The sequence below is a fragment of the Oxyura jamaicensis genome, chromosome 17 (assembly GCF_011077185.1).
Source record: "Oxyura jamaicensis isolate SHBP4307 breed ruddy duck chromosome 17, BPBGC_Ojam_1.0, whole genome shotgun sequence".
NCBI classification, from domain to species: domain Eukaryota; kingdom Metazoa; phylum Chordata; class Aves; order Anseriformes; family Anatidae; genus Oxyura; species Oxyura jamaicensis.
In genome coordinates this window covers 9,161,490-9,180,995 of record NC_048909.1, presented here as the reverse complement: position 1 = coordinate 9,180,995, position 19,506 = coordinate 9,161,490, and the positions used below count along the sequence as shown (strand labels likewise).

The following is a 19,506-nucleotide window of genomic DNA, read 5'->3' as shown; positions in this document are numbered from 1 at the left end:
CGCAAACGGCATCTCCTCACAGCCCTCGGGAGGGTTTTTGCATGGCTTCGTGTGGCTGGTGGAGATATTTCTCTGGCTCGGGCCCATCGGTGGCTGGTTCCTGTCCCTGGGGGCAGAAAAGGCTCAGCCCCGGCGTCCCCACAATGTTTGAGCCAGAGGTTTGTGTTCGCTGCTGCCTTCAGTCCTTAAACGAAGCATTGCTGTCCCCAGCTTTTGTCAGGGACAGCCACCAACAGAGGTGCCAGCCGTCTGGGAAAAAAATGGGTGTTTTGGGAAGTTTTGTCTGGCACCAGCACCGCGACTCCCAGGCAAAGCGCAGCATCATCCTGCCTGCGCTAGCGCCCTTCGCACGTCTAGCAGGGGCTGGGGCACTGGGAGTGTCTTAATTGGCCTTTGGCATACTTTCAAGCTTTTTAATTAATTGTTGTTACTTCTAATTCCTCAGGGGAACATCTGGGAACAGATTTTCCGCATTTCGTTCATCCTCGAGATGATCAACACAGTGCCCTTCATTATCACGGTGTGTATTCCCCGGGGTCACTTAAAGCAACTTTAAGTTTAACACGTACTGCGGTTTTGGTGGTGAAATGCAGAAAAGCAGGTGTCTGGCCAAGCAGTGTTTAAAGCTGGCAGTTATTTTTGGTAAAGAACTGCATTGCTCTGAGTCCTTTGCAAGTCAGCCTGTGAGAATCTCTTGCTTTTCTAGATATTCTGGCCTCCTCTGCGGAATTTGTTCATCCCCGTTTTTCTGAACTGCTGGCTTGCCAAGTACGCCCTGGAAAACATGATAGTAAGTGACCAGACACATCCCTCCCGGGCATCCCAGCTCCTCTGACATAGGAACAAAAAGCACCCGAAGCTGTCCTGCCCAAGCCCCGGCACCAGGGTGCCAGGGGGCAGATTTTGGGCAGATTTTCAGGTGCTGGGATGAAGTTTGTGGGGCTGAGGCTTGGCTGGCTGCCTCCTGGTGAGGCTGGGCTGCGGATCGGGTCCCTTCGGTGCATGAGCAGGAGATGCCCACGCGCTCCATGTGCCCCTGACCCCATGGCACAGCCCGGCCCTGGGCTGATCATGGTGGTGGCCCTGCCAAGGGCAGCACGTTTCTGAAGCTGTGGCCTCTCGGCTGGCGAGAGCTGCTGAGGCTCCTGTCCCGTCCCCAGAACGACCTGCACCGAGCCATCCAGCGGACCCAGTCGGCGATGTTCAACCAGGTGCTCATCCTGATCTGCACCCTGCTCTGTCTCGTTTTCACGGGGTGAGTGTCGCGCCTCGTGTCACCGAACCCCTGCCACCACGCCTCTGAGCAGCTCGTTTGCAGGCCCAGCTAATTAACAGGGCCCTTACCCTGTGCTCGGCCAACAGCAGGAGCATGTTTCCAAAAGGAGCCCTGCTCCGGGTGGGTGCTTAGCTCTGAAACAGGTTTCTGGGGCTTTCCCCCCATCCCCTCGGTCTGCATTTGAAGCATATAATACCAACACAGTTGCTGAGAGGACAAGGAATAAAGCTTTTGGGGTTGTGAGCCTCTGACAGTGAAGGCAATCTTCTCAGATGAACGGCTAATGCAATTTCTGAGCTCAGCGGGCTCCTCGCCCGCAGCACCTCCTGCCTGCTGTGGCCCCTGCGATGCTCAGTGCTGTCCGTGCTTTATCGCAATGTGTCCCCCCGCACCTCGGCTTCCCACCATGGTTTTGATGAGCGACCACGTCAAACTAACTCCTTAATCTGTTCATGCTATGAGCCGAATCCTTTTTATTAGTGATGTAAATGCATTTATAATGCTGGCAGCATATTCCAGGCAAATATCCCCCGAGGATGGAGGTGGAAGTCACCTTCGAGGGCTCCCGGGTGCCTTTGCAGAGCAAAGGGCAGTGCCAGGCTGCAGGCAGGGAGCTGTTTGCCTGGTGCAGGTGCTCGAGGGACCTGTGCTTTGTCCCTGCAGCACCTGCGGCATCCAGCATTTAGAAAGAGCAGGTGAGAAGCTCTCCCTCTTCAAGTCCTTCTACTTCTGCATCGTCACCTTTTCCACGGTGGGCTACGGGGACGTGACACCAAAGATCTGGCCTTCCCAGCTCCTTGTCGTCATCATGATCTGCGTCGCCCTGGTCGTGCTGCCGCTGCAGGTCAGAGCCAGGGCCGGGGAGGCAGGACACCGAGCCTGGGCTGGACACGGGGACGTTCCCCACGTCCCCAGGGGCTCTCCAGCTGCCTGCTGCCATCAGCCACCCCATGGACCCTGTCTGGGAGGCAGCAAAGCACCGCTGCCTGCCTCCTGGTGCGGCTGCTCGGACATCAGCCCTCGGCTTTTGCTTGCAGTTCGAGGAGCTCGTCTACCTGTGGATGGAGCGGCAGAAGTCGGGGGGCAACTACAGCCGCCACCGGGCCCAGACAGAGAAGCACGTCGTGCTGTGCGTCAGCTCCCTCAAGATCGACCTCCTCATGGACTTCCTCAACGAGTTCTACGCCCACCCGCGCCTGCAGGTCAGGGCCGGGCCCATGCCCGTGCTTATGGCTTCAGTGCTTTGCCTGTGCTTGGCTTCAGTGGTGCTGGGCATGGCCGGGCCACACTGGCTGAGCCCTGGCTCTTTTTCTGCCTGATCCGACCCGGTTTTGTGGCCTGGCCCCGTACAGCTGTGTGTATGTGTGGGGAAGCCTGGGCAGCCTTCTGTAAGGATGTCTCCAGTGGATGGAGTCTTACACAGGAACAGAATGTGTAACTGCCAGACCCCGAGGGATTTACCTGACTGGAATATCCCCACTTAATTAGCAATCTTCTAGCAAATGACTGCGCCTTTCCGTTTCCATGGGGCGCGAGCACTACAGAGCTGCTTCAGATTGGCATTTCCTTGCAAAACTCACCTACACTTCATTCCCAATGCTCAGCCTTCGTTCCGTACATTCAGCTTTTAAAACCCTGCTCACTTCTGTCTTCAGGCATGCAGGACGCAAGCCCACAAGGCGACACCAACCTCTCTCTTTCAGGACTACTACGTGGTGATACTGTGCCCCACGGAGATGGATATCCAGGTGCGGCGGGTCCTGCAGATCCCACTGTGGTCGCAGCGGGTCATCTACCTCCAGGGCTCCGCGCTGAAGGACCAGGACCTCATGAGAGCCAAGTGAGCAGCGGGACTGGGGGGATTGCAGGCACCCACTGGGGGTACTGGGCTGGGGCTGAAACGCTGCTGCTGGGGATGCTCGGCTGCTGCCTGGGTTGCCCACTAATCCCTAAACACGAAATATTCCTCGGGGGGATGCAGGACGGCTGCAAGCATTGTGTAATTCAGCCACATGCGTCCCCAGCAATGGCACTGGCTGGGTGACGATGGCCATGCTGACATCTCTGCGGGCGCCCCGGGTGGTGCCTGCAGGCTCCCGGCGTGGCCGGGCTGGGTGGTGCACGGGCGCTGCTCTCTGTTTGCAGGATGGACAACGGAGAAGCCTGCTTCATCCTCAGCAGCCGAAACGAGGTGGACCGCACGGCGGCGGTAAGCTGCTTTGTAGTTCGTCCTAGCCACGGAAGCACTGGGGGAAATAAGCTGCCAGGAGCTAGCCCGTGCTTTGCTCTTCTCTTAGGACCACCAGACCATCCTGAGAGCCTGGGCTGTGAAAGACTTTGCTCCAAACTGCCCTCTCTATGTTCAGATCTTAAAGCCGGAGAACAAGTTTCATGTGAAGTTTGCCGGTGAGTCCACGGGGCTGTCCTCCACGAACTGGACCCTTTTAGGACCAGCTGGTGTTTCCAGGGGGAAACCCATGTCCTCAGAGCCCAAAAGGGGTGGGTTTGCAGACCAGGGGTTCAGCGGAGCGGAGGGAGGGATGTGTACGGAGGGAGGGCCATGAGTCCCCATCCCATCTACAGGGCCACCGTGTTCCCCTGTCCCCTTCCACCGCCGCAGCGTGCTCTCCAGAGGCAGCCAGTCCCCTGACAGCCCCTCTGCTTCCTTGCAGATCACGTCGTCTGCGAGGAGGAGTGCAAGTACGCCATGCTGGCACTTAACTGCGTCTGCCCGGCCACCTCCACGCTCATCACGCTGCTGGTGCACACCTCCCGCGGCCAGTGAGTGCTGCCCGTGTAGGGTGAGGGGACGGGCACCTATGGCACGGGCAGCACCGTGTCTGCGCCCCCGGGGCTCCTGTCCTGGCAAAATACCACCTCAGTCGCAGCCCGGAGTCTTCTCCTTCCAGCCAGCGATTAGTGGTAGGAGGTTCTGGGGGCACTGCCTTTGGCAGCAGCCCGGGGCACACAGCCTGGTTGTTCCTGTGCAGATTGCCTTGCTGGAGGCCAGGAATAAAACATCTTGTTTGTACTGAGCTGATCCCGCTGGCAGGAAGCTTGATTTACAAACCGCAAGGCTGGAGCCTGCAGGTTGTTTTGTGGGATTGTATAAAGTGCAGCTGGAAGCAGCTAGGTGGGCCCTGGCGCGGGCCCCTTGCCCCTTAGCAGAGCCAGGACTTGCTGTGCTTTGTTAAAGTGAAATCACAGAGTTACAAAACATCCTTCGCAGAGCTTCTTCGCCCCATGCTCTGAGCTGTTTGCCAACACTGGCTCTCAGCCCTGCCTCCGCTGCTCCCCTGGGAGCCCTCATTAAATAAAAAGGCACTTAAAGTCAGAAATCTAAATGAGCTCAGCCTCAGCCTGGAAGTGCTGACAGCTCATCGCCGCCACCTCTCCTCCGTTGGACCGGGTGGCAGCCTCAGCACCCCTGGGTGCTCCCGTGGAGCAGGATGGTGCCGTGCCAGCTGCGGCCCTGTCCCGGCACGTGGCTCTGTGCTTGCAGGGAGGGCCAGGAGTCCCCGGAGCAGTGGCAGAGGATGTACGGGCGCTGCTCAGGCAATGAGGTCTACCACATCCGCATGGGCGACAGCAAGTTCTTCATGGAGTACGAAGGGAAGAGCTTCACCTACGCCGCCTTCCACGCGCACAAGAAGTGAGGACTGGGGGGCTGCGGGCAGAGCTGGGGTCAGGGGACAGGTCCTGGGACAGCAACAGGGCTGGAGGGTGCTTTGAGGTCCCTTCTGCAGGGATGGAGCCCTTGGAGAGGCTTTTCCCTGGCTTTGAATGCCTGCACTGTGGTCCCATCGCAGGTATGGTGTCTGCCTGATCGGCATCCGGAGGGAGGAGAACAAGAGCATCCTGCTGAACCCCGGCCCGCGGCACATCATGGCTGCGTCTGACACTTGCTTCTACATCAACATCACCAAGGAGGAGAACTCTGCCTTCATCTTCAAGCAGGAGGAGAAGCAGAAGAAGAAGGGCTTTGCGGGCCGGGGCACCTACGATGGCCCATCCCGCCTGCCCGTGCACAGCATCATCGCCAGCATGGGTGAGTCCATGGCGGCCCCCTTCTCCACCCCCGCCCAGATCACCCCATCAACAAAATACACACAGGTCCCTGCTCCTTCTGTCCTGGGTGCTCTCAGCAAGCCCAAAAAATCACCATTAGCGCTCGTGATATCCATTACCATTAAGGATATTTGTCTGCAGAAATCCCCCACGTCCTGGCTGGAAGAATGAATGCTGTTGGCCTCCTCTTAAATCATGTTTATGATTCACAGCCCGATGAGCAGCGTGGTTTGCTCTGCAGCGAGTGGTGCAGTTTCTCAAATAAAAAATGCCATGAGTCATTGCTCCCAGCCTGCAGCTGGGAAGACCAAGTTGTGGGGTTGTCCGGAGAGGCTGCGCTGCAGTAGCACATTGTACTTCAGGCAAATAATTTATGCATTTGTATTCAGGAGCAGCAATTTGCATGATTATCCCACAGCAAGCTGCAGAGCACTGTGCTGAGCAGCGCTCGTCAATGTTCTCGTTAGGTGGCTTGTTCGCAGAGGGACTTTTTCAGAAAGTGTAATGAGAGAGAAATTGCCCAAGGACGAGTGGGTCCAGCCCCACGGCTGCTGGGGGAGGAGGGCACCCAGCCCCGTGCTTGGCTTGCTGTGGAGCTCCCGGCTTTCACACCCATCTGAAAGTAACTATTTGGTGAAAATTCAGGTGACAGGCTTGGCTGGGGTTTCCAACTGAGGCCAAAACCTTGATGGCCATGATTAATAATCCATAAATACATCTGTTTTTTAGGAGGTGCTGGAGCATGGGGTCATCCAGCCACTCTGGTCCACCTTGAAGATCTTGGGTGGTGCCCCCAGGGCTGACGGGCTCGATGCTTTGCTCTCTCAGCTCCTTCCCCTCCTCATAGAGCGCGCTGTGCTTCCTTCCCCGCCGTGTCCAGGTACAGTGGCCATGGACCTGCAGAACACCGAGTGCCGCCCCGCCAACAGCAGCAAGCTGGCGCTGCCAGCGGAGAACGGCTCGGGCAACCGGCGGCCCAGCATCGCGCCCGTCCTCGAGCTGGCCGACACCTCGTCCCTGCTGCCCTGCGACCTGCTCAGCGACCAGTCGGAAGACGAGATGACGCAGTCGGACGAGGAGGGCTCGGCGGTGGTGGAGTGAGTTGCCCGCGTTGGGTCACGCCGTCCCTCCTTGCAGAGAAGCATGGACGCTTTTTAATTTGTGCCCATCTTTAAATGAAAATCGCTGCTTCTGGTTCGATCAGAAATGCACATTACGAGTTGTTAACCAAAAACAAATCTAAAAATGGGCCTGGAGGTCCTTGTATAGCTTAGCATCCCCCTCCCCTCCTGCAGCTCACTGGCCTGTCTCCCTTGAGCCATGCTCCTACCTGCTGAGTTCTCTGCCAGTGCTGGGAACATTGCATATTTGCAATCTCAGGACCCTTTGCATAAGAAAAATCGTTCCTAAGTATGTGTCTTTTCAGACATTTCAATTGGATGCAGGAGAGCTTTGCAAAACATTTGCCAGTGATATATTTGAGTCCTGGGTCTGTAACTCTAAACATTTTTCCAAAGGTCCGAGCGCTGTGTACACAGAAAACTCTCCCCGTGTCCTTACAGCGCTGCAATTTCTCTCTGCTGCAGGTACGTGAAAGGCTACCCACCGAACTCCCCCTACATCGGGAGCTCCCCGACCCTGTGCCACCTTTTACCCGAGAAGGCCCCGTTCTGCTGCCTGAGGCTGGACAAGGTGAGCGGCAGCGCTGGAACCGAGGCGGGTGATGGCCGGGGGCTGCCACGGGTCCCCGAGCTGCCTCCCCTCCCCGCAGGGCTGCAAGCACAACAGCTTCGAAGACGCCAAGGCCTATGGGTTTAAGAACAAGCTGATCATCGTGTCGGCAGAGACGGCTGGGAACGGGCTGTATAACTTCATCGTCCCCCTTCGTGCGTACTACCGGTCCCGCAAAGAGTTAAACCCAATTGTGTTGCTTCTGGACAACAAGCAAGTACTTCTCCGCAGATGCTTTCCATTCCACCAAGCCTTTCGCTGTAGTACTGGGGGCGTTTCACATTACGTGGGGATGGGGCAGTGGGGCAGGGGAGGCAGCGGCACCACCAGGGTGCCCCTCGGCCGGTGGTGGGGACGTGGCTGTGAGCGGTGCTGTGCTTGGTGCTGTGTGCGGCTCCATGGAGCTGCTGACCCCCCCTGCTTTCTGTTGCTCTCTCTGCAGGCCAGAGCACCACTTTCTGGAAGCCATCTGCTGTTTCCCCATGGTTTACTACATGGAAGGCACGATCGATAAGTAGGTGTTTCTGCCCGTGGCTGTTGTTAATTGTGGTGGTGTTGTGCATTTATCCAGTACTGACACCTGCATGCCGGGGGGGGGGGGGGAGATGTGCCCCCAGCCCTGCACCCTCCCATCCCATGGGTTGGCTGGACCCCGCCGTGGGCTTCTCGGGTTGTGGAGCGTGGCCGGTAGATGGGTGCTGATGGCAAGGAGGCAGCTGGGTGCACGTCGCAGCGCGCTGCCTCCCTGTGTCCTTCCCAAGGGCTGACCCCGCGCTCTTCTCTTTGGGGACTGCCCAGCCTGGACAGCTTGCTGCAGTGCGGCATCATCTACGCTGACAACCTGGTGGTGGTGGACAAGGAGAGCACGATGAGCGCGGAGGAGGACTACATGGCCGATGCCAAGACGATCGTCAACGTCCAGACCATGTTCAGGTGGGGGGGGCAGCTACAGCTGAGCCTGGGGGGGTGCAAGTGCTGTGGGGAGAGGTCACAGCAGCGCTGGGAAGACACAAATCTATCTATTTTTTTATCTCAGAAGGGCACGGGGGAGGTTTGGGTTATCCTCGGGCTGTACATGCAGGCAGTCCCTCACTTCTGAGGTGGCTGCTGGACCACAGGTCTCTTCCCATTGCAGGCTCTTTCCCAGCCTCAGCATCATCACGGAGCTGACCCACCCCTCCAACATGAGGTTCATGCAGTTCAGAGCGAAGGACAGCTACTCCTTAGCCCTTTCCAAGCTAGAAAAGGTAAGGGAAAGGCCTCGCTTCCTGGGAAGGCAGTGCTGGGCGCAGAGACGCTGAGCGGTGGCCTCTGGGCTCTGCCTGCAGTGCAGTGACCGTGCTGAGGTCTTCTGGCAAGGGGGAAATGCCCCTAAACCACACACTGAGGCATGCCAAAGCGCCACATCCAGCCTGTGTCCAAAAAAAAAACAAACCGATGATGATGTCTCACGTTTCCATGGAGAAAAATCCCTCTTTCACCCAGTGTGAGGGATGCTTCCCCGCCTCCCTCCTGGCACCCCCTGAGATGCTCAGCTGGTGTCCTCCCATTCGCACCACAAGTGGGGGAGGCTGCGGGGTTTTGCTTCTCTAAATGCCCCGGGAAGACGGGAACAAAATCCCACCAAGGGTGCTCCCAAGACCCCTTCTGCTTCCAGAAAGAGCGTGAGAACGGCTCCAACCTGGCCTTCATGTTCCGCCTGCCCTTTGCGGCCGGCCGGGTCTTCAGCATCAGCATGCTGGACACGCTGCTCTACCAGGTGAGCGCCGCGGGAGCCTGGTGGAAGGGGACAACACGTCCCTCAGAGTGCCCCTGCAAACCTTTTTCCCGTCTTCCTGCCCAAACGTCTCCCCGCAGTCGTTCGTGAAGGACTACATGATCACCATCACCAGGCTGCTGCTGGGCCTCGACACCACGCCGGGCTCCGGCTACCTCTGCGCGGTAGGCACCAAGCTGCAAGTGGTGGCGTGAGGTGGGGGCGGTGAGCACATGGGTATGGGGAGGTGGGGGGCAAAACTGAGCAGAACAGGGCAGCTCATCACTCCCAGCGTCATGTGTGGGTAATCTCAGGGCTCCAAGAGCCCCAAAGTCATACAAGCACAGGATCATTTAGGTTGGAAAAGAGCCATAAGATCCCCAAGTCCAACCACCTCCTAACACGGCCATGTCCACCTCTGAGCCGTGTCCCAAGCCCCACAGCCGTACGTCCTCCTTTTGGATGGGAGCTGCCCCTGATCTTTCTGGGGCTTCCTTTCGGGTCTGCCGCTGCTGTGCCTGGGGGAAGCCCAGACGCGGCCCCAGGTGCTGACGGCGGTCGCTGTTTGTGCTCTGCTGCTCAGATGAAGATCACGGAGGACGACCTTTGGATCCGGACGTACGGCCGCCTCTTCCAGAAGCTCTGCTCCTCCAGCGCGGAGATTCCCATCGGCATCTACCGGACCGAGTCGCACATGTTCGCCACCTCTGAGGCAAGGGGCAGTGTGTGCAGGAAGGGGCTGGGGGTGTTCCCGGCCCCATCCACAACTTGGGGGTGTTTCCTGCCTCCTGGGGCCAGCTCGGTGCAAATACATCTAGAGACAGAAGCATCTCAGAGAGGTGCCTGCAGGCAAGCAGGGAATGGCCTTTTTCAGCCATCCAGCGCGTCATGTCATTAAATTCCCAGGGGCCAGGGGATGCTGCACAGCAGGGATGCCCATTTCCTGTGCTGACCCATCTTTCCCCTCTTTTTTTTCCCCAATTGCAGCCCCACGACATCAGAGCGCAGGTGAGTACCACTCTCTCTGAGCCTTCGGGCGCTAGGTCGGTGGTGGGGAATTCCCTCGGGATTATCAGCTCCTCAGCCAGGCCCCTTGCAACACGGGCACTGCTCCGTGGGCGATGTCGGGGCTGGTTTGTGTGCACCTGGAGCCCTCCCCTTGCCTTCAGCCCCTCCTGCAGCTCCGGCATGGCCCCGGCAGTCAGGAGGTGTAATTACGCAGCACGGGGAGCAGGAGCGAGCCTGGCCCCGCTGTGAATACCTTCGGTTTTGAGCTTTGTAGAAGCAGCTGCAGGGAGCCGAATGCTGACATTTAATTAGATGTGATCCTCTTCGTTCTTAGAGGTGCTTTAATCCGCTTTATTCGAAAATTAGTGCTTACCAGCGGGGCTTTCTGTGTCAGATGTGGCAGCGTGTCTGCTGCAAGAGGTCGGAGAGGAAGACGAGGGCAATTCTGCCACTTGGGCAGCCAAGGGAGAATTGTGCCAGCAGATACCAGGTGCCCGCTATGCCCCGTGGCTGATGGTGTTCTGGAGAGCTTACCCCACAGCTGCTGCCCAGGCAGCTTCAGCAGCACGGAGATGATGTGCTGGAGGAGCATGGAGGTGGGATCCCAGCCCACCAGAGATGTCCTACCCTGTCAGAGACAGGACTGGCTCTTCTTACATGGCCAGAACGCTAAAAAGCAGCCGTTCCCGAGGCAGGCTCCGTCCTGAGGACGGGTCCCATGGTGCGGGGTGGGCCGGGAGGCAGCAGCCCCCGCACGTGCCCCTGGGTGCTCCGTCACCCTGCTCCCCCCGTCACCTGCCGGGCTTCCAGTCACAGATCTCCATCAATGTTGAGGACTGCGAGGACACGAAGGACGTGAAGGAGCACTGGGGCATCAAGACGAGCCACCACAGGAACTCGTGCTCCAGCGACCAGTCCGAGCACCCGCTGCTGCGGCGCAAGAGCATGCAGTGGGCGCGCCGGCTGAGCAGGAAGGGCAACAAGCACTCCAGCAAGACGGCCGAGTGGATCAGCCAGCAGCGGCTCAGCCTGTACCGGCGCTCGGAGAGGCAGGAGCTGTCGGAGCTCGTCAAAAACCGCATGAAGCACCTGGGCCTGCCCACCACCGGGTACGGTAAGTGCCGCTCGGTCGCGCTTCCCTGCAGCGACGCGCCCCGTGGGCTCCGCAGGTAACTCCAGCGTGCCCCCGAGCCCCATGGATGGTGCCGGGGCCCGTCTCCATTTGCAGTCCTGTCCCTTGGGGCGGGCGTGCTTCTGGTCGGCCGCCAGCCCTCCTCCTGCACGCCCCACGCTGCTCCGGGCAGTGACCACCATTCCCGGGACAGCCCCAGCCTGTAACACAGAGCCCAGGTTGGCTCAGCGTTTGGCCCAGCAGAAATGGTGTTAAGGAGACACCGAACCCACTGCCCTTAAACCAGCAAAACCCGAGGGTCTCGCCCCATAGCGCCGCAGGGAGAAGTGACCCCCGTGGGCTGGTGCAAGGCCCCGGTGTCGGTGTTGTCTCCTCATCCTTCACCAAGCGTCCGCAGCAGGGGTTTCGGTAGCGGCAGGGCCGAGGGCTTTGCTTCATTGCGTGTGACCGCAGTGTGTGTCGCTGTGCGTGCGGCTTCGTGGTGTCGTCAGCACGCAGGGTCCCTCTGTGCAGCCGCCTTCCTCGTGGGGTCTGCCGCCCAGCGCCGCTGCTGGAGCCTGTCTGCCTCCCCGGGCGGGTCCCCGGCCCCCGGTCCCGACGAAGCCCTCACCCCGCGGCTTTCTTGGTTCGTTTCGTCCTCTCTTTCCTTTGAGACCATCCTGTGCTGCTGCCTGTCTGCTCCATGCTGGACGAGCTTCCATCGCCACGGCCAGGCCCCCGCGCACGGCGCCGACCCGGGATCCCCCCGGGGTTTTGCTGCTGGCTGATCCTTGCAGCCCGCAGGCCGTGAGGGTGGGGAGAGGCAACGTGAATGACTGCGGGGCTCTGCAGCGCTGGGTGCTGGGTGCTGGGTGCTGAGCGCTGGGCACCTCCCCAGGGCTGCTGGACACGGGGCCTGTGGGAGCAGTGGGGACAGGGCCACCGCGTGCAGCTCGCAGCGTAGCATTCGCCTGTCTTTGTCCCTAACCGGTCCCCGGAGCTCCCACAGCTCATCCCGGGAGCCTCCCAGCTCCCTTCGGCTCTGCTTCAGGGCCTGCAGCACGGCTGATGGCACTCGCTGCCTGAAACGCTGCCACGGGTGGGCAGCCGGCCCCCGGCCCTGCAGAGAGCACGGCAGGGAAGGGCCGTCGGTGGGGATGGAAAGCTCCCCGGCCGCCCCGGGACAGCGCAGGGACACGGTGTGTCGCCTGCCAGCCTGGACGCCGTGGCGTTTTGGAAGGACACCTTGCTGTGCCTGCTCTCTCCTGCTTTGGTCTTTTTGCTCATTTAATTGCTGAAGTGCAGGAGCTCGTCTCTAATATTTGCCGAATCATGGCTTGCTGACCTCTCTCTCTCTCTCTGTTTATGTCTGTGCCTTTCCCTGTATGTTCTGTAGAGGATGTAGCAAATTTAACAGCCAGTGATGTGATGAATCGGGTAAACCTGGGATATTTGCAAGGTAATGCTCTTTCCCTGGGAGTCATGCGTGACTCACGGCGTACAGCGTCCAACAAGATCATGCCAGCTAAGCCCAGTCCACACCCTTGCCGTTTTTCACCTTAGAGATTCGATGCCTTTCACGCACTCATTTGTTGGGTGGAGGTGGAAAACCAAAGACCGTCCTGCAGCTGCGGGGCAGACGCAAGGCTCTGTGAAGTCAGGAGACAAACAGCACAACTTCCCTAGCCGAATTCATGCAAGGAAGTCACAGCCCGCAGCTGTCATTAACAGCCACCTCCTTGCATTGCTCTGCGAGTTGGTGTTGAGCTGTAAAGCCAGAGGCATTTCTAGGAGGGGATTTTGGGCTCCTGGTGGGCAAACCAGCGCCACGCGCGCTGGGGATGGAGCGGGACGGCAGAGTGCGACCACTCGCCTGTCTGTGAGCTCCACAGCTCTGTAGGGTTTGGAAAGCCCTGCTTCATCCCAGGTTTGTGGATTTGGCAGCCCGTAGGTCCCAGCAATCACCCCAGGCCCCGGTGTGAGGCTGGGTGGGAAGGGTCGCGGTGCAGCCATGTGGTCCCAGCCCTGCCGCAAGCGGCTCGGCGCTGCGGGTCTCGTGCTCGGCACACGGCTTCGTGCAGCGGGGCTCAGGAGAGCCTAGAGGTCAGCCACAGCCCAACCAATCCATATTTTAGGCTTCGCTAGCCCATGCTTAAGGTGAAAAGTTGGCATTTTCCTATCAACCGTGTCCATCACCAGAGAACCAGCCCAGCCGTGGCTCATGGAAGCCCCGCTCCAACTCGGTATATTGCCAGCTGCTCTGCGGAGCTCTGACCTCGCTGCTTTTTCCCCCTCCCTCGGCAGCGTTTTGGCTCCGTGAGCCACGCTGCGGGGTCCTGGCACCGGGAGCCCACCCGTGAGCCACCCCCACCAGCACCCGTCTGCAGCGGGCGCATTGCTGGGGTGGGAGCAGGAGCTGCAGACCCCCCCCCCCAAAAAAAAACCCTACCTGAGGGTGCCGATGGTGCAGGGGACACTGTGGCAATATACGTGGTGGGTTTGGCAGCGCTGCATGGGGTGGGGGGGGGAAGGAAAAGGTGCTTCCATGGCGCAGGAGAACCTGCGGTGCCCTGGGGACCCCCGTCACGGCGCACCCCGCGGGCCCCGCGCTCTGTGTGCGCCCCAGCGTCGCCATTCCCCGTCCCCGCCTCGCTGTGAGGCTGAGCACTGGGACGGCCGAGGGCTCTCAGAGGTGGTGGGACCGACGAGAGCAGCAAAAGCAGCCCCTTCCCTCGCCCTTGGGGAGGGGGCTGAGCAGCAAAAAAAAAAAAAGAAAGGGGGTCCATGCACAGACCCTTCCCACATCCCCCCCTGCCTGCCCTGTGCTGGAGGTTTCAGCCTGGACTCAATCTGCTCCTTTCCCACTGTGTTCCACCAAACCCCCAGTGCTGCTCGGGGTGGGGGGGGGGGTCACACAGAGCCACCCGTGCCGGCCTCCCAGTGAGCAGCCTTGCAGCGAGCCCGTGTCCCGCCGCGCTCATCCCGCCACCCCCGCGCCCGTCTGTCCCCCGCCATCCCCTTCGTCCTGTCCATCGCACGCCCTCGCTGTGCTCCCGCTGCTACTTGTGTCCCCTGCCCCTTCCTGGTGCCTGCTCCCAACCCCCCCCCCCCCCCCCCCATGATCTTGTTTGGTAGCGAAGGGCCCCGCGTGCTCGGGCTGGCGTCGCGGCGGCTCCGTGCCTTAGGGCCGTCCCCGAAGGGCATCGGTGGCTGGGAGACGCCACGGCGGCGGTGTCCCCCGGGCAGGAGCAGGGAGCGGTGGCTGAGCTTAGCGCTGTTGCTGGAGGGTGACAAATTCAGCAGTTCAGCGAGGGACGGAGGTGGCAAACCGTTGTCGCGGCCCTGGGGGGGGGGGAGGTTGAGCTGCCCTGAGCAGGTGCTTGGAGGCGTTGCGCTGTACCTAACGCGGCAAAACTAACATCTTTCCTTTTTTTGCACTAAAACAAGGTAAGACACCTTTATTTATTTCTCCTGGGGGGGGGGTTTAAGTGAAGAGCCTGCGAGCCCCCTGGCTGGGGAGTGGCTGTGGGGCGCGGGAGGAGGTGGTGGCAGTGTTCCTGGTGCTCGGCCCTGCAAAGGGACCTGAGTGCTGTCCTGGGGATCCGCTGCGACCCCGATGAGCTGGGGGTGCTGCAGGGGGCTGTGGGAGCTGTCAGGTTGTCTGTCCTCTGGGTATCCACTGGGATGTCCACTGGGGCATCCACTGGGGCAGCCATCGGGGTGCCCGTTGGCATGTCCACCAGGGCACGGTGCCAGCCCTGCTCGCCCTCACCATCCCCTTCCCTCCCCTGGCAGACGAGATGAACGACCACCAGAACACCTTGTCCTACGTCCTGATCAACCCGCCCCCGGACACGCGGCTGGAGCTCAATGACATCGTGTAGGTACCACCCACAAACCCCCAGTCCAACCCCAAACTGGGGTCTCCTTGCGCGGGGTTGGGGTGCAGCCCTGCAGCGTGCCCGGTTTCTGCCCCGCAGGTACCTGATCCGCTCGGACCCGCTGGCGCACGTGGCCAACGACGGGCACAGCCGCAAGAGCAGCTGCAGCAACAAGCTGGGCCCCTGCAACCCCGAGACACGGGACGAGACCCAGCTCTGAGCACACCCCCGGGGCCGGGGACAAAGGGAAGGGAAGGGAAGGAAGGAAGGAAGGAAGGAAGGAAGGCTGCTGCCCTGTGCTGGGGCTGGGAGATGCCCAGCCTGGCTGTGACATGCCCCAGAGGGATGGGACAGATGGGCAGACAGACAGCCGGCAGTCACCCAGTGTGGGTGTTTTTAACATTTTCTATGAATACCGCAACTAGTGAGAACGTCTTCGCTGGTGCTGGCGGGATGTGTCTGAAACCACAACTGAGGCTGCTCAGCAGGAGGATGCAGGTCGTCTGCAATTTTGGGGGCACCGCTGATGCAAGAGAAGCCACGCTGTGCTCATCCTGCTCCTCTTTTGCCAGACATCCCCGAGGGATACCCAAAATGTGGCTCTTTCACCCCAGTGTTATCTCTGTCGGCTTGCTGGGTGCTGCCGGGAGCTGCGCAGCGGTGCTGGGGACAGGATAGTGCAGCCCTTGCAGTGCCCTGGCGGCATCTCCAGAAACCAAACCACACCAAAAAGACAAAAAACGGACCCAAAGCCGTGCCAGACGTCTGCCACTGGCCTTGTCGCATGTGCCCAGGAGTAGCCAAACCCTGGCTCCAGCGGCTGCCACACCGGGTGACGCGGTGGCTCTTGGCACCGCGCACAGGGACCGGCCACCGCTCCTGGGGCTCAGCACCAAAGGCACCGAAGGCAGGGACGTGCCCACATGCTGCCCCTTCCCCTCGCCCCCTTCCCGGCTCCTCGCAGTGCTGTTTGTACCCGACCCAGACCCCGCGTGCCAGCGGCTCCTGCCCGCGGTGGCGGTGCGTGGACGCACAGCCCGGCCTCGCCGTGCACCGTGCTGCCGCCCGCCCGCCCCGGCTGAGCGGCACAGACCTCTGCGGCAGAACACGAGAGGTGTTTTCCATCTATTTTTGCACACTTTACAATGTCGATGTGTAAAGGTTTCCTTTGACTGCCAAGTAAATAACTGAGTCGGTAACTTTATATACTTTTACATTCATATGTTAAAACTTAAATATGATTTTTTTTAATTTTTTTTTTTTTTTTTGGTATGAGAAGCCTGTAAAGCACAATGTGGCCATGCCATCCCGGCAGCATCCCAGACGCTGCCAGGCGGGTGGGATTTTGCCGTTACCATCTGCCGGTCCTTCTCCATGACACACCATAAAAGCTGTTTACAAAAACCTGTTAAAAACTGCGGCACCTCACAGAGTGGGTTGAGACAGGACAGACCTTTGTGGCACCTGAAACAGGAGGAAAAGTCCAGTCCCGTGGATGCTGTTAGAGGCATTTGGGAGGAAAACAAAGGGCCAGCTGGTAGTCAGCACGGCTTCTGCAGGCCGACGGTTGGACGGGCTCTGGGCTTGGTCTTTTTGTAACCCTGATCTTTGCTGGTTTGCTGGCCACGAGGCCCTGCACGACCTGCAGCCAGGCCCTTTCCCCTGCACTTAGCTGTGGGCACAAACAGAACCATGTCTGATGCTTTTCACATTTTTTTGTTTGTTTGTTTGTAACTATTTTTTATCTTGTTAGCTCTGGCAAACACGTTTTATTTATTTCCATTTGTACCTTGTCATGCCAAAAAATCTGAAAAAGAAAAGTTTTTGCAGGCGGAACAGCGAGAGCAGCTGGGGGACAGGAGCACGAGGGGGCTGCGCCACGCGAGCCACCAGAAGCGGCGCGGTCGGGTGAGCCCAGGGAAGAGCCCGAAGAGTTTCCAGCCCTGCTTAGCCATGGGGATAGCGGAGCAAAGCAGAGCTGCGGAACCAAAAGGCGGTGTGGGTGATGTGATGCTCCACGTGCGGCCCCCCTCGAAGGGCCCGGCCCGGCCCCATTGCAGTGTATGCGGGGCCAAACGCCCCCGGTCAGCTCAGCGGAGCTGCATGGGGCACCCGCAGCCCCACGACCCCAGGCTCAGCCACGTCAACCCTCCTAAAACCCTCCTAGCACGGCGGGGGGGGGCTGCAGGGGCTTCGTGAGCGTGCCGAGACAGCCGGCCTCGCTGCACCGGTGTGCCGCCGATGCTTCTGTTTAATGTATAAATACGTGTATTTAAAGAGAAAAAGCTGCGTGTATAAATCCTACTCATTTTGCATACATTATTTCTATGGTGTAAATTTATAGCTGACATTCTAATGGGATGTTTAAAAAAAATCCTGTAGATACTTACCTGTGGTCAATGCAAGTCTGAGAACAAATGTTTAATTTTTTCTAATTCTTTAGACTCGGTTACAAGACTAATGTAAAAAACAAGAATATTTATTTTTGTAACGGTCCTGGAAACACTGATGCATCAAAAAGAGTTGTTTCTGCTTATAAAAGGGCTGTCGTAGAGGGGCAAGCGCTGATGAATTCCCACCCTTCGGTGGGGTTTGTGTGCTCTGGTGTGCGGCGGGTGCTGCAGAAGCAGCAAGAAGCAGGAGGTAGGGTGCACGGTGTGACCGCATGCTAGTTTTGCTTCAACCCAGTGGCTAAGCCATAACTCACCACAATACTATATATATATATATGTTATATATATATATAAAAATCAGGAGGCTATTCTCATTTTTTTCCTGTTTACCTAGCAAAAAAAAAATGGCTTAACTATCCGTTGCAATGTTCCGAGGGATCAGCCTGGGAACAGCCAGCCCAGTCCCTGCAGGCTGTCACAGGTGGCACAGTTTTGGATAAAGGCCAGCTGGAAATAAAAACCGAACACATGCGCTGTATTTGGCTGTGGATGTGGGGCTTTACCCCACCTGGGGTGTCAGAAAGCAATCCTAAATCCTGGGGCCACCCAAGGTCCCTGGAGCACCGCGGGCACCCCAGGGCAGCTCGTCCCTCCTGCAGCTCCTGTGGGAGAGGAAATGCCCTGCTATTGCTCCCAGTGCTAGGGAATAAACTTAGAAAAATGTAACTTTCGGAAGGAAATATCTGTGCTTCGACGCAGACACAAAAGGCCATGGGAACACAGGAACAGGCGGGAGCCGGGTGGGTGCAATACTTCAGGTTTACTGGCAAACGACCCCGTTGCATGTTACACGTCCACTAACAGCTTCATCCTCTAAATATGGACTAAATCCATATATCATGCATTAAAGCAAAACCAAGTATTCCAACAACTGGTAGGATATATTTATCCCCTGTTAACCCCCTTTTTACTTCAGCCTATATAAACACGTTTTTATTTCCCGAGTGAGGGACCTGTCATCTCTCAAGGTCAGCTCGTGCATGGGTTTTTATCAGCCATGGCAGATAAAAATCACCTCTTTCCCTCTCTGAGACCTAATTTTGTGACATGTTCTTCTGGGATGCACTGTAGACAGCCAACTGGAGATGTTTTTGTACGATTATTGTGAAGATGCTTCACATTTCTGTAAAGACAAATCGAAATAAAAGCGCTGCATGCAGCAACAATAGAAACTGCTGTCTTGTCTGGTGGCTTCGGATTTTTATTTTTTTAAAGACATTCTAGAAAAAATACTGCAAAAATTACCATATTTTTATTTGCTACTATAAAGACACAAATACTGAAGATAATTTGAGGATTAACAAACACACACAAAGGAGAAATTCAGCAAAGCCATCAAGTCGCTGTTGTGAACTCTTCCTCGTCAAGGAGGAGAGCAGGACTGCAGCTCCCTGTAAAAATTACATCTTTAATTGCTGCCTTTAAACAAAAGGTGGTAAAATGGCTTCCAGCACAGCTGCACTGTGATGGTTACAACCAGCAGAGGAGCTGGTGCCCGGAGTTGTTTCCACCAGCACCAATGCAGCCCAGGCGAGCAATCCCATGGGGGTGGTGTCCTGCTGGTGCCCACTTTGCTCCCCCGTTGTTCCAGCTGGGAAGCACCAGGAGCTGCGTTTCGAAGGACTCCAGATCACGAAGAAGCTTTGAACTTCATTGCTTCTGCCTTTTCCAGCGTGGGGTGGGAGCTCTCCCGAGCACCGCGCTCCTCGGCCTGCCCGCCGCTCTCGGCTCTGCAGTTCCTCGTCTCGCTTCACGTCCCACAGCAACAGGCACAGAAGGAGGAGAAGAGGAAACAATACTGCCACGTTAACCCAAATTAATTTCAAAACTTTGCCATAGTTGAGGAAAATTAGATTAATGCTGAAAACTTCTTTCAGACAAGGAAAATCTAGAGCACTAAAACGTACATTAGAAAGAAAAAATAATGGTACGTTATCGAGAAGCAGAAGGCAAACTGAAACCATGAAGGATTTTCCACTTTAGTGTAAATTCAGTTTTAATAGAGTTATTCCCTGAAAGACATACATCCAAAGGAATTAAGTTCCTTCTTCAGTAAGATTTTCATGTAATGCTGTGGTAATTCTGGGGTTTCTCTAAGCTTCAAACCATTCTTTCAAGGGGCTCATCTGAATTTAACAAGTGCTGTATATTGAATTTTTAATCATCCCTGCTGCACACATCAGTTTAAGAAGCTTTCCCCAGTTTTTTTTCCCCCATTATAA

At 57.7% G+C, this 19,506-nt stretch overlaps 1 protein-coding gene and 1 long non-coding RNA gene across 12 annotated transcripts in view; both read left to right on the top strand.

Moving 5' to 3' along the window:
* Positions 1 to 15,111, top strand: part of KCNT1 (potassium sodium-activated channel subfamily T member 1) — a 65,373-nt gene extending 50,262 nt beyond the window's left edge. For 6 of the 11 annotated variants that reach the window (XM_035341222.1, XM_035341227.1, XM_035341229.1 and 3 more), the window contains 25 exons: positions 446 to 520; positions 707 to 790; positions 1,161 to 1,255; positions 1,940 to 2,120; positions 2,314 to 2,478; positions 2,980 to 3,116; positions 3,422 to 3,485; positions 3,574 to 3,682; positions 3,949 to 4,057; positions 4,779 to 4,928; positions 5,086 to 5,324; positions 6,225 to 6,441; positions 6,931 to 7,036; positions 7,116 to 7,288; positions 7,518 to 7,589; positions 7,874 to 8,008; positions 8,211 to 8,322; positions 8,733 to 8,834; positions 8,933 to 9,016; positions 9,415 to 9,543; positions 9,819 to 9,839; positions 10,650 to 10,953; positions 12,347 to 12,409; positions 14,746 to 14,830; positions 14,931 to 15,111. In XM_035341222.1, coding sequence (XP_035197113.1) covers positions 446 to 520; positions 707 to 790; positions 1,161 to 1,255; positions 1,940 to 2,120; positions 2,314 to 2,478; positions 2,980 to 3,116; positions 3,422 to 3,485; positions 3,574 to 3,682; positions 3,949 to 4,057; positions 4,779 to 4,928; positions 5,086 to 5,324; positions 6,225 to 6,441; positions 6,931 to 7,036; positions 7,116 to 7,288; positions 7,518 to 7,589; positions 7,874 to 8,008; positions 8,211 to 8,322; positions 8,733 to 8,834; positions 8,933 to 9,016; positions 9,415 to 9,543; positions 9,819 to 9,839; positions 10,650 to 10,953; positions 12,347 to 12,409; positions 14,746 to 14,830; positions 14,931 to 15,051 — 3,132 coding nt within the window. In that variant the 3' untranslated portion in view covers positions 15,052 to 15,111. The remainder of the gene's footprint in view (positions 1 to 445; positions 521 to 706; positions 791 to 1,160; positions 1,256 to 1,939; positions 2,121 to 2,313; positions 2,479 to 2,979; positions 3,117 to 3,421; positions 3,486 to 3,573; positions 3,683 to 3,948; positions 4,058 to 4,778; positions 4,929 to 5,085; positions 5,325 to 6,224; positions 6,442 to 6,930; positions 7,037 to 7,115; positions 7,289 to 7,517; positions 7,590 to 7,873; positions 8,009 to 8,210; positions 8,323 to 8,732; positions 8,835 to 8,932; positions 9,017 to 9,414; positions 9,544 to 9,818; positions 9,840 to 10,649; positions 10,954 to 12,346; positions 12,410 to 14,745; positions 14,831 to 14,930) is intronic. The other 5 variants (XM_035341226.1, XM_035341231.1, XM_035341223.1 and 2 more) reach the window with 4 other exon arrangements.
* A 1,837-nt stretch (positions 15,112 to 16,948) lies between these two features.
* Positions 16,949 to 18,451, top strand: LOC118175246. The gene is made up of 2 exons (XR_004754921.1): positions 16,949 to 17,888; positions 17,928 to 18,451. It is a non-coding gene; the product is annotated as an uncharacterized LOC118175246 (long non-coding RNA).
* The last annotated feature ends 1,055 nt before the right edge of the window (positions 18,452 to 19,506 follow it).